The 13433-nt window shown below is 41.0% G+C and overlaps 1 protein-coding gene across 1 annotated transcript in view; it reads right to left on the bottom strand.

Moving 5' to 3' along the window:
- The window catches only part of GOLPH3 (golgi phosphoprotein 3), a 31707-nt gene extending 19552 nt beyond the window's left edge, over positions 1 to 12155 (bottom strand). Inside the window, exon 1 of the mRNA XM_071425589.1 lies at positions 11742 to 12155. Within this exon, the coding sequence (XP_071281690.1) occupies positions 11742 to 11957 (216 nt within the window). The 5' untranslated portion in view covers positions 11958 to 12155. The remainder of the gene's footprint in view (positions 1 to 11741) is intronic.
- Positions 12156 to 13433: the final 1278 nt, after the last annotated feature.

Here is a 13433-nt window from a genome sequence, read left to right as displayed (position 1 = left end):
TCATAAGCAACTTTACAATTTTAATCTGCTTCACAGCTATGATTGCTTATGAAACAAACACTGCCTAAAAGTATTTCGATTTCTAATGAAGAGTACAAGGGAAGTGGAAGGAATTGGGCTATCATAGTCTCAAAAAAGACAACCATCTTAATACACTGTTTCCCTTATGAAGTCTATCAACAACTACTAATATTACTTTGGATTTTCAAAAGCACTTACATCTCCTGAAGAACTTCTACAACACATCTCCTTAGAGCTGCTCCCAAATCCAAATAATGCAAAGTACAAAATATAAGCAGCACATAGAGAGAAAGGCTAACAACAGTACTTTGTTTATTACAAATTCATTCTGGTGACCCAAAAGCCTAATTTTAAGCATTCCAAATGCATCTATCACCAGCATTCTTCTATAACAGAAACACTATGTCCTCTTGTATTAAATGGAGATACCATCTGACAGCACTAGGAGAGGACAAAGAACAGTATGTCTTCTAACACCTGTACATGATTCTGTTCCTATCCTTTCTAGGCGAAGGTGAAACTGCTGACTGGAACTGCTGATTGCAGAAACATAAATGGTCTGACACTGCTGCAGGTAAGCAAACCTCTTCTTTGTGATAACACAAATACAGGCAGAAATCTCAGACAAATTAAAGTCAGTAACTGAGTTACTGGGCAAAGAAACAGCAATAAGTTTATGGATTCTTTAGATATGAAAAGCTGTTAAAAGTCAGTAATTTATTTAGGAATGTCATCACTCTATAAGAAACAACTGATACAGTTTTGCATCTCTTGAATGGGGTCAGAGTCAGCAAGACTGATGCTATACATGCATAACTTAATACTGAGTGTGTTTCGTAAAGTATTTGTCCAACAAATCTGACACCTGACTTTTTCAGTCAAAAACTTCAATTACATAAATTTTAGATTATCTTAGAAATAAGGAACCCTTTTAAAAAAGCAAACAAAAAAAAAAGGAAGTCTTTCCTTCCAGCATGCTGTTACAACAAGCTTCACAGCCTAATAGAGGCAAACTGGTCTTGGAATGCAAGAACACAAAATTCAAAAAGATCTACAAACCTTTCCAAGTTTTCAATGACAAACAGAAATGCTGGTCAATGCTAGAACTCCTCTTCTGCAGCCAGCCACCATTTGCTCCACCTCAGCTAATGTCCTTATATGGACCTCTGTGAACCTCTGACTTAACTTCAGAAGCCTTAGATGGAATAAACATATAAAGCACCTCAAAGTCCAGCAAGAACCAATTAAAAGTCTTTCTGCCAGCCTAACTAAACATATTTATTGGAATGTGGGGAAAATGCAAAATGGAAAACAATTACAGAAGATGAGGAAAAGGAAAAACTATTGCAACATTCATTGAACATAGGCTGGAATGTCCAAAATTTAATTCTCAAGGTAAAGGAAGACTGCTCTCACCAAAGGTATCTTACAGAACTGATCCATTTTCATCTTCAGGGAACCAATAAGATATGTTCTTTTCTTTCCAATGCAGATTACTGTAATTTATATCAACCTGAATGTAATCACAGCACAGAAGCTGCAGCAGGCAATAAGTCTCAAACAATACAAGTTGACACTGTCAAATTATGCATATGCTTTAATGACCCAGCATTTCTTACTTTCTAATATACATTCAAAATACATATTTCAGTTTATTAGCTTTTAAAAGCTATAAACTTATTATCTCTAAGAAAATCTCATACTCCATGACACTACGGTACTGCACAATGGCAGACAGATTTAAACAGAAAACCAATTCCAGCTTCTCTGGCAGCATTCTTTTGCAAGTTCCAAATCAACTTCTTTTGGCAAAGAACTGTGTGGCCTTAGACCAAAAAAAAAATAAAATGTTCAGGGTTAGGGTGTCTTACTTGAACAACTCTTCAATAATAGCTTCAATCTTGTCCCCCGTCAATGGACTTATCAAACAGGACAGACAAAAAACACCCTGCACAAAATGATTCTGGAATGCAAGAATGATAGTTAAGCTGAGAACACATTCATTTCTTTCCCCCTGCTTAGATTCCAAGACACTAAGCAATCCTGAAACACAAAACTGAATTTTGGTTCAGACAACAATATGTTTCAATAAGATTCTTAATTATTAGCAAATTCTAAGACTAACCCTCCATTTTCCTTACTAAATGGTTTTCACACCTACTGTCTATCATATATTGATTTTCACTGTTTCTACAGACAAACCTGTTTTAAAACATTTGGTTAAATACATGACCCAGATTCATTTGATATGGGTACATTCAGAGAGGGCTATTTTCTATGTATTATATAGACAAACAACAGATTAAATTACCAAAAGTGTGAGTTTCATTTTTCAGATATCTCTAAAATGGGTAACAAAGGAATTTCAGACACAGTAAAAGAAATAGCTGGAAAAAAAACATTTTGAAGACATTCTGAAAACAAAATAATTTTAGGAGACATTCATCCCTTTTACCAGTCATCCCTCAGAAATCACAGCATCATAATCTATCATATCCTGTATCCATAACCTTAGGTGGAAGGGAATCATTAAGATCATCAAGCCCAACTCCTGGCCCTGCACAGGACACCCCAAACAATCCTGCCATGCACCTGAGGCATCTCCAGAATCTCACTCCTCCCCACATCTGGGGTGGCCCCATCCCAGCTGCAGAATCTGGCACTTGCCCTCGTTAAACTTCACGCAGCTGGTGGTATCAAACCCTCTGATTTGTCAAGGTCTCTCTGCTGGGCCTCTATGACTTCAAGGGGTCAACAGCTCCTCTCAAGTTGGTGCCGTCAGGAAACATAGTAATAATACTAAAAAGATAAAAACAAGATGCCCAAAATGTGTAAATACTAAAAAAATATTCAAGTAAGACACTGTTATAGGAATACTCTGGATTTTCTCATGTGTCAAATGAAAAATATTCAAACTTCAATCATGTGCAATTTAAATAAACTGGATTCCTCTTCACATTACATTAGGTCTTTTTCAGCCTATACTACAGAGCTCTTTCCTGCAAATCTGACCTTTCAAGTAAGCCACCACCTTCTCAACCCAGAAACTTGCAAGAACATCTAATGGTACATTCTAACCTATGAAACTTTTGAAAATTAAGAAGAAAAACTCAAGCCAGAGCGCAGGAGTGTTTATTACTAGAATACTACAAAGCAAGGACTTTGATGTTTTACTCCAGTCCCTCTTGATTACCTCTTTTAATGCAAATGAAATCATTAGCCATTTACTGGAACATAAATTGTACTCTAGTTATAAATAGATAAGTTAGTGGGGGAAATCTCTGAAATGTTCTGACAGTCAAACATGGAAATACTTTAGGAAAGCATGCTTACATATTCTACAAAGCACAGTACTCTTGACAAGTAACTTGTCAGGTATTTGATTAACCTGCCACTGCATTTAGGAATAAGTAACACACAGCAGCTGCTGTCAGGTACTGAAAGAGCTAAAGCCAGATGTTACTGCCATGTTTTCAAGCCCATACACACACACGTTACACAGGCACATCTCTCATTAAAATGGAGATAATAAAAAACCATAGATTTTCTGAAAAGGAGGCAACTAGCACATACACACTGCTGAACCCTTATGAGACCTCTGATTAAATCAACATTTAAGAGTCTGACTGCCCATTTAGAAATGAAAAGACAAACTTAGAAGCCTAACTTTCTTCATGATTAACTGTATACACACGTAGATAATGACTTCAAATATTTGCATGACTCTTGCAAAGCCATCTTCCATCAGTGTCCAATCTCTGTTCTTCCATATTGGTGCAAAATTAAGACGTAATTAGTTTGTTCAATAACCTTTGATTTCAACAAACTGATTTCTACTCGACCTCCTATTGTCACTAAACATAAAATCTAACATTTATATGAAAGAAATGTTTCATTAGAATTTAGTGTCCCCTAGTGCTGGGCTGAGCCTGGGTGGCAGCTAAGTCCCATAAAACTCCCATAAAAAAACCTCAGTCATTTTGGCATGGGGGGAGAGGAAAGGAAGACCTTAAGTGAAAAAACAAAAGTAAGCGATGCCAAATGCTTACTACCTACCACAAGCAGACTGATGCCCAGGTGGTCCCTTGGCTATGACCACCCACCCCGCTCTCTCCACTCTCTTTTTATTGCTGACCATGGCACTGCACAGCCTGAGGTACCCCTCTAGTCAGCTGGGGTCTGCTGCCTTGGCTGTGCCCCCTCCCAGCCTCTTGCACCCCCCACTGAAGGGCTGGGTAGAGCAAGAAACAGAGGTGGGCTTGATGCTGTGCAAACACTGCTCAGCAACAGAAAGCACAGGGTGTGTGTTATCACCACTGTTTTCTGTTATCAACATTGTTTTGGTCAAAAACAAAAAACATGGCACCATACTGACTGCTGTGATGAAAATAAACTCTACTGCAGACAGGTCCAGTACACTTCTCTTAAAAACACAAAGGAAAAACCTGCATCTAGTGCTCTTTCTGATACAGACGAAGCAGGCCCTTTACAGGGCAACTAAATAAGAGGTGGAGGTTTCACTAATTTGACTAAGCAGGCCACATTTATTAAAATTGTAATTCTGTCCTCCAGGTTTATAGAGTGTATCTGCACCCAAATAAACTATCTACACTTTCCCTCTCTTCTACCTCTTCTTTTACAGCAGCCACATTTAAAAACACTGTGTAAAACACTGTATTGTTTCAAACTACGGAGGTGCACAATGCTTAATTTTTATTAATACGGACCTGGTCATTAATGTAGATGGAATTCTAGAGTTGTGTTTGGGTCTTTAAAAAAGCATGTACATAATGGAGAGAGATTCCTCTATTCTTAGTCTAAGTATCATCCATCTTCCTTTCAGTTCTTTTCAGAACAAGCTTCTAGTTCCTCACTTGTTTCACTTGTCCAGGTGCAAGCAATCTTCAAGAAACAGAGTAACTCATAATAATGCCATGTCAACATCTTTGTTATGAGGTTAAATAAAAAGTACACCCACTGCACTGTTCTCACACTGAAAGGAACAAGTTCCTCCATTTAGCATTTAACATATACTAACTGAGAGTCTCAGGCATAGTTTGCAGAAGCTGCTAAAGCAGGAGTTCCATTTAAATATCCAGCTCAAGCAGAGTAGTTGCAGTTGGCCTTCCCTGAGTGATTCATACTGACAGAATATCCACCTGACATTTACCTCAAGCTACACAATGGGTGTCATATATTTGCCTGGTCACTGTGCACTGCAGAAGATAGAATACTGAAATGACAACATAATACATACAGAACGCTTCTCTCGCGGTAGAGACTGCCCAGTGTGGAAGTGCCACAGTAAAATCAAGGTCTATTGAAACAAAAAAAATGGAAGTGCAATGTGCTGTGCTGTACAAGAATGACAAGCTAAACACAAACCTCCCAGTATAAACCATGTACAAAAGACAGTCTGGCAGCTAAGGACTCTAAATAACACAACTACATTATGCTATTTAGTAAGACCTTAAAGGCAGATGACTAGAAAGTATGTAGCAAAAAGCAGCTTACAAGTGCTTAAAAGAGTATCAGCAACAGAAAGATATGCAAAAAGCCTGACAACTAATTTCCCAGTGCGATGAATAAATCCTGTAACATCCACAAATAAAAAGAGCTTTGAAAATAACACCTCTCCCTTTATAAAGACCTTGCTTGTAGAGTGTATTATCTCAACAGTCCACCACAAACATGGGAAGAAAAAAGAAAAAAAAAAAGTGAAACGTGGTAGTTTAGTACAGGTTTTACTGGGGGAGGTGGGAAAGCCTTGGCATGCACAACGCTGGTTCACGCTCAGACCAACAGCACAGTGATTTTGTGCTGCTACTCACTTGTGCTTCTACTCATCCAGGCTTACACACAGTGTACTTGGAGGAAGAGAGCAGTTGAGAACTATTTTATGTGCAATCTCATAATTCTTATGTCTGAAAAGCGCATGTGAAATCATTCTGCAGTAACATTTTATCAATATTTCTGAGAGAAAGCAAGTTACTGAAATTGATCTAAGACCTGTTTGCAAGCCAGAAAAAAACCCAAACAGTTAAAAGTGGCACATGTCTAGTTAACTAATTCTTCTCTTGTTTTGCTAAAACTTATTAAAGAATGGACTGAAAATGTTGTTCAGAGGAAACCAAGCACATTTACTCCAGACTGGTTTCCCCTCTTTCCAGTAATGCAACACAGAGATGAGTATGTGCTGTAGTAATTATTTGATCTGTAAGAAAGTAATTCTTAAATATATTATCCACAATACTTAGTCTGGTCAATTTATCCTTGCAAAGAAGTCCATTACATGGACCTCGACTAATTTCAATAAATGCTACTTTATAGCACTAAATTTTAGCTACATTAGGATTAAAGAATACCTGAAAAAAACCCCACTACTTCTTTAATATAAAATATTATTTTCAGTTTCATGATTATTTATCTTCTAGCAGTAAAGAGCAAAATTTTCTTATATATACACTTTATTCAAAATGTTTAATAAAAGCAGCTTGCTAAAGGGAGAGGAAGAATAGTTATGGCATGTTTTTAAGAGCGCTTAAGTTAAAGCTCTGTTTGAGAGCACTTAAAAAACTGGAAAGCACTACCAAAAATGCCCAGACAATGTTTTTGTCTTTGCCCTACACCAGACACCTTGTCATAAAAAAGGGACTTTCCACACTCAAAGTTATCCACAGAAAAATAGTATCAATTACAGATTAACCATGCTATGAAAGCAGGGATAACCACACCAACTGCATGCAAATGATTCAAAATCAGCATATCCTCAAAAGAGCCTAAAAGCAGGATTTACTCAGCAGCATGGTAAAGAGGCACCTTACTCATCTTGTAGCAAAAAGAATTGGGGTACTCCTCCTCCCACACCTCCTATCTTCTTCTCCTAGTCTGTCATTTATCTATAGACATGAAATACAAAAATAAAAAAGACCAAAAAGGTAGGCAACTATGAAAGAAAGAATTTTTCACCACAGACATTAACACTTTGTCGTTATTAGGCCCTGAACATTTGAGAAAAAGCATGCCTTTGTCCAGGTTTCAACACATTCATACATCACTCTTCAACTGCAACGCGAATGAATTCCCAGTGGACGCCTCTGCGAGTTACACTTGTTTGTCTCAGAAATTTTCCAGCAAAACTTGGGCGCTTCTAAGTTGACATTCAGCCTCTTGCTGAAACTGTTTTCAAGAGACAAAAAAAGACTAAAAGGATACAAAGAAGACTTTTCAAAACCTGTTAATTTCGTACAAAGGCAAATCCTTCCAAGACTTCTGCATCACAGTATCCATTTCACTAAGTCAAACCTTAAGAGCAGGACAAACACCACCCACGTCTTGAATGTTTTCAAAATTCCTATGCCACCTTTCACAAAAGTACTTTTAGGATTAAAATATAAAATTCAGAAACCAATTGAGACACTCATATTTGTAAGAATAATAAGGAAACTACATTTTAATACTAATCTGGTCAATACAAAATAGCCCATCTGAAGCAGGCACACTACTTCCCTAAAAGCTTACTTCAACACAATGAAAAATATAAGCTGGAGACCTTCATGTGACCTATCTGGACACAAAGCTATGATGCGAAACCAAATTTTCAGCAATAAATGAAATTTTTGAAGGCCAAACATAAGTAACAAAGATCCAAGATAATTTCTGTACCTAATGAAGTGATTTAACTTTACTTCATTCCCACAAATGACATTTTAGTCTTCGGCTAAGAAAGGGTAAAAAATCTAAGAAATATTTAATGTTGCAGTAGACTGCAGTAGCCAGGTATTTTTCAGCATACTTTACCTGAGTATTCTCCCAGCAAGTAAGGAATTAGTTACAGACCAAATAAATATTTTATCTTGGTGGGTGCTAGGTCTCTCTCTCTGCTTCAATTTGTTTAGTTGTGGCAATTGTACAGAGGATAAAAGCAGTTGAGTGCACTGCTATATTTGAATAGATTCCCAACAACTACCAAAAGAAAATTTCAAAAAGGAGGAAAAAAGAAAAAACAACCCAAACCCATAACCAGAAGAAACCCTACAAGGATGAAATTAGTGGAGCAAGTTACATAGCAGGACCACCTCACAACCTCTCCATTTTTATGAGACTGAATTACAAGATACTGGGAGGACCTGTCATGAAACAGCTATACTGAACTCACCTCTTAGCTATCATTTTTAAATAAGTTATAATATAACTTCCGATATTTATTACTCCCTTCTTTTGCTTCAGTAGTTCTAGACTGTAACTCCCTTTTGCTGTGGCTTTGACCCATCCTATCATAATACTGGTTTTTTACCTAATACAGCTCTGGTTTACTTCAGTGCATGCTTTTCATTCCTATAGCTATTGCTCTGCTTTAAATGGATGAACCTGACTCTCTTTTCCAGATATGTTTCTGAAGGATTTCCAAATACATGCAGGTGTTGTGAAGGCTCCCTGAAAAATTTTAGTAATGTATTTTCTTCGAGTTTATTACCTGCTCCTCCAAGGACACCGCACCTGTCATGTTATGCAAGCATGCACATATTTCAGCTCATATCCCTTATAACCTATCTTGACTTTGGAATACAAAAATAGTTATGTGTACACAGAAAATACAGATTGAAAAAGAACTGTTGGTGGAAAAGAGCAATCAGAACACATACATTAGGTACAACTTAATTAGGCTAAACTGGTGGGGGACGCAACATTAACAAACAAGAAGGCCACATCCAAGAAGCATGTACAAATACAGGTAATTGCGTTCAGATGTCAGGAATAGGATTGAGGGGTGATGTGTTTGTTCTACAGCTGCCAGAAATTCCCATCACTGAATCCATACTGCAGCAGCAACCAGACAACAACTCAAAAGTCTTGCTGTGGTTGTTTACAACCATCACACCACCCTGGAAACAAGATTCACATTAGTGTCTACCAATCTCCTGGAAACACTGAACTCATGAATGCATCACTAAATACCTTCCTATCACTAAAAACTGTCTCCTAGTAGCAAAGACTCTTCCATGCACACTTAGAAATTATAAAAGTAGCTCTGTACATGTAAGCTATTTTGTATACAATTCATATAAAGTTAAGCCACATCACTAGTGTTTAAAATTACCTAAAAATCTAAAAGCTCTGTTATCAATGCATGTACCAGTGAGTATTCTGAGGAAGCTCCTATTTATAGGGAAATATGTTCTTCGGCCAAAACAGAGCTCTTGTTTTTATATTTTTTATTTATATGTTCTTTGGCCAATCCAGTCTACTTCTTGTATTTTTTTTTTAATTTTAAAGTAAACATTAAATTGTTTTCTCCTGTTGGAATAAACAGGAAGGATATTCTCAGCTTTAAATTTACAGACTTTCAATCAAGCTTGTATCTCATAAACTTGCCTTTGCCTGTCCCTTAGACTTCATATAGTTTCAAAATTACACTTTACAGACTCTATATTGCTCTGCTTTGCTTGCTCTCTTGAGAAAGTCTCACTCAAATGCTACAGTAAATCAGTTCTACTGGAAGTAAAGACTTTGTAAAAAAACATTTCCAGATGTGTAAAGTAAGCTGGTTCTGCTTGCTTATCATTAGAACAACAGAGAACAAAAATATTCATATTGGAAAATGAGCCTGTAGTTTTATTTCCAGTTTTGGAAGGAAAACACATGACAAATGGTTTAAATTGTATACTCTGTACACAGGGGCACAAGCAGGCCCAAAACCAAAGTCTAAATCCCAATGCTTCATGTCTAACAAAGCTCACAAAGAGGGTATGCTACAGCTCCTGCATTTAAGCCCCCTGCCCTAGAGCTGAAATTACAATTCTTTGTGTCTGACGTCTCCACTGCAAAATCTCAAGGGACTTAGGGATATCCATGCCACTGTAACCATTCAGTTCCTTTTTCTCTACAAAAGAATAAGACATCCCCTTCAAAGTATGTCACTCCTGTGCTTACCAAAATCAGGTAATTTATAACTTTGATGCACACCATTGCAAAGGCAGACTTTTAGACCCAATGTTAACTTTGATGCACCACGAAGACTTGTGCCACATATTCCTCCTGGCAGACACAAGGCTCCCTACCTTGAGATCTTTACAGCATAATGCCCACCAATTTGGCAGATTTAGCACACAATCCTGGTCAAAAACAGGCTGAAAGATCACCCAGTCTATACCACCTTCTTCAAGATAAGGTATCCTAAGCCAATCCTGCCAGCAATTGTTCTTGCCACTCCTAACTTACTTTCCCCCAACTATTCAGGCATGTAGAAAGAAAAATGCTTATATGCATTCAATTCAACAAGCCTTCAATTTCACACGTAGAAGGAGAGATCACTATCTACGGAGGTTATCAGGACACGATGGCAAGGTCTACCTGAAATGATGGGACTACAAGAATATGCTCTGAAACACACAGTCTGAGAGAGAAACACAATGCTACTGTAGCAGGTACGTACACAGCTCACAGAGTTACACAATAAACTGGGTTGGAAGGGACCCACAAGGTTCATTGCATCCAACTCCTGGCCCTGCACAGCATCATCCCCAAGAGTCACACTGTGTGCCCAAGAGTACTGTCCAAACGTGGCTTGAACTCAGACAGGCTTGGTGCTGTGATATGTGCTAAAAAGTGAACATTAATCAAGAAAACCACTCTTTATTCACTATCAGCCAGTAAATTTATTGCAGATGCAATACCCTGTCAAAGAACATATAACTTACCAACTTCTCTCCCATACTGAAAAAGAAGAGTTTCAAGAGACTTCCATTCAAATCAGTGAACCGGATTAAATTATTTACTTGTCACACAAATTAAAAAACAAAAGCAAGTTTACTTGACAAAAAAAAAGAAAACCTGGTCACTTAAGCAAATCCATACTGTATCTCATATCTAAAATAAGGGTGTATCACCCTTTAATCACACACCACATCAAATTAAACTGCTTCCCTGATAGAACTCTCATTCCACAGCGTGTGTGCTTTCTATATTGACTGCCTTTTTCAAACAAAAAAAAAATCCAACACAGTGGTGGAAGTACACCTTACTCAATGACTTACTCACAGTATCATGGCAAACTATTAAGCAATGAAATCAGTAAAAATACAGAATTATATAATAATGCCACTTCTTCATTTTGACACACTTCTCATTACTCACAGCCCATTTCTCTCATATAACCCTCCCCCCAGTTTTAAGATATTTTTAACATGCATTACTCTGCAAAGTCTTAGTAGAAAAGGGCTGCTCAGCACCCTAGAGCACTTGAGGACCTCGTATGTACCAGAGTTCTGACTGACAAAACCCACAGGAGCAGAGCTATCTCCCTCCCACATTAGAGGCACGGATAAGTTGAAGGAGGATAAATGTGCCAGGTTCACCCAGGCCCTCAAGTCCAAGGCTGGCCTGAAGCCCTGGTCCCCATATCCAGGTCCTCCCGGGTCCTCTATATTCCCTCTCATGTGCACTCATATGACAGCCCCTCTGTGAACCCCGCAACCAAACGGCAGCGCCACAAACTCTGCCGGGCTCCCCCTCCCCAAAATCCGTGCACCTTTTCCCCACCTCCTCCAAAACACCAAGCCTGCTCCAGGCACATCACGTCCCCCATCTCCTCTGCCCCAAGCCCCCAGCCACACTCACTCTGCAGCGCCCTTGACCCCATCCCACACCAGACTCCTCTTCCCCACAGCACCCCCAAAAGCCGGCGTCCCCTCGGGCACCCCCAGCGCCCCCGGCCGCACCTCACGGTCCTTGAGGCCCAGCAGCAGCACCTCCTCCATGAGGGTGAGCCGCGTTTCCTTGGAATCGCCCTTCTCGTCATCACCGGACTCCTCCCGGCGCCCTTCATCCTCGGGACCACCGCCGGCGCCCCGCTCCTTATCGGCGGCGGCGGCGCTGCGGGAGGCCTCGGTCCGGCGCTGCACCAGCCCGGAGCTGCGCTGGGTCAGGGAAGTCATGGTGGTGGGGAGAGAGCGGGGCTCGGCGGCGGCTCGGGGAGGGGACGGGCCGGGCTGGAGCCGCTCCGCCCTACGCGCCCCGGCCGGGGGCAGTCATGGGGAGCGGGCCGGTCCCGGGGCGGCCGCGCTGGCGGCGACGGCGGCTCAATATGGCGGCGCGGGCTGATGTCAGCGGAGGATGTGGCAGCGCCGGGCGGGGCGGCGCCGGAAAGGGACCCGCGGCTGAAGGAGCGCGGCCGTGACCCGGGGCGGGCACTGTGCTGCCTTCGGGATCGGGGTGTCCTTCCACGAGTGCCTCGTTTGCACAGCCGCAAGTCCGCTTGGTTTCATACAATCATTAAACTTGGAAGAGACCTTCGAGACAATCCAGTACAACCGTCCGCCCAGAACTGCCCCTGTAACCCCTAAACCACATCACCGGCGCCGGATCCAGACGGCTCTTGACCTCCAGGGATAGTGACTCCAGCACGTCCCTGGGCAGCCTGTTCCCATGACTGAGCAATCGAGTTCAGCCAGAAAACGGGGTCCGACTGCTGGGGTGGATGTGGCGACCTGTGAGCAGCCTGGGCTGTGGAAGGTGTGCGGGCCCAGGACCGGGGCAGTGACCGTACCCCTGCCGTCGGCACTGGTGAGGCCACACTTGGAGTGTCCTGTGAGCCGTCCTGGGCCCCTCACAAAACACTGAGGAGTTTAGAGAAGGGTCAAGGAGCTGGGGAAGAGTCTGGAGCACAAGGCTGATGAGGAGTAGCTGGGGGTGTCTGGAGAAAAGGAGGCTCAAGGCCTTCCTTATCACTCGCTGCAAACTCCCTGAAAGCCCGGCGGGGTTTGGCCCCTTGTCTTGGCAGGACAAGAGGATACAGCCTCAAGCTGTGCCAGAGAAGGTTCAGGCTGAACATTAGGAAGCATTTCTTCACGGAAGGGGTGATTAGACATTGGACTGGACTGCCCAGGGAGGTGGTGGAGTCACCATCCCTGGAGGTGTCTGAGGAAAGCCTGGATGAGGCACTCAGTGCCATGGTCTGGTTGGCACAGTGGTGTTCTGTCACAGGCTGGACTCAAAGATCTCAGAGATCTTTTCCAGCCTGGTTGATTCTGTGATTCTGTGATTCTGTGTCCCTGTTCATGGCAGAGGTTGGAACAAGATGATCTCTTCCAACCCAAATGTCGTGATTCCATTATTTAATCTATATATACATGTACCTGTCAGGTGAACTCAGGTGAGCTCTCAACAGTTTTCAGTTCAGATTTTGGAGATGGAATCCCTCAGTTCTGCTGTTGATGGGCACCTTTTCAAAGCTTGAGCCCTTTTGTATGTGGCATACCAAAAAGTCAAAAAAATTCCTATCAAGGATAAATCCCATGTAAGTTTTCAGGCAGTGTAATTTATTGCAGAAGAAAGGTGGTCATGCTGTGGGCAAGGATGGCTTACACTTTTTAGTTCACTGTTAGAATATTGCATTTAACCAATATTGTATT

This window comes from Agelaius tricolor, unplaced genomic scaffold (assembly GCF_023055355.1).
Source record: "Agelaius tricolor isolate 1412-34295 unplaced genomic scaffold, bAgeTri1.0.p SCAF_4, whole genome shotgun sequence".
Lineage (NCBI taxonomy): Eukaryota > Metazoa > Chordata > Aves > Passeriformes > Icteridae > Agelaius > Agelaius tricolor.
This window is presented reverse-complemented; position numbering and strand designations above follow the sequence as displayed.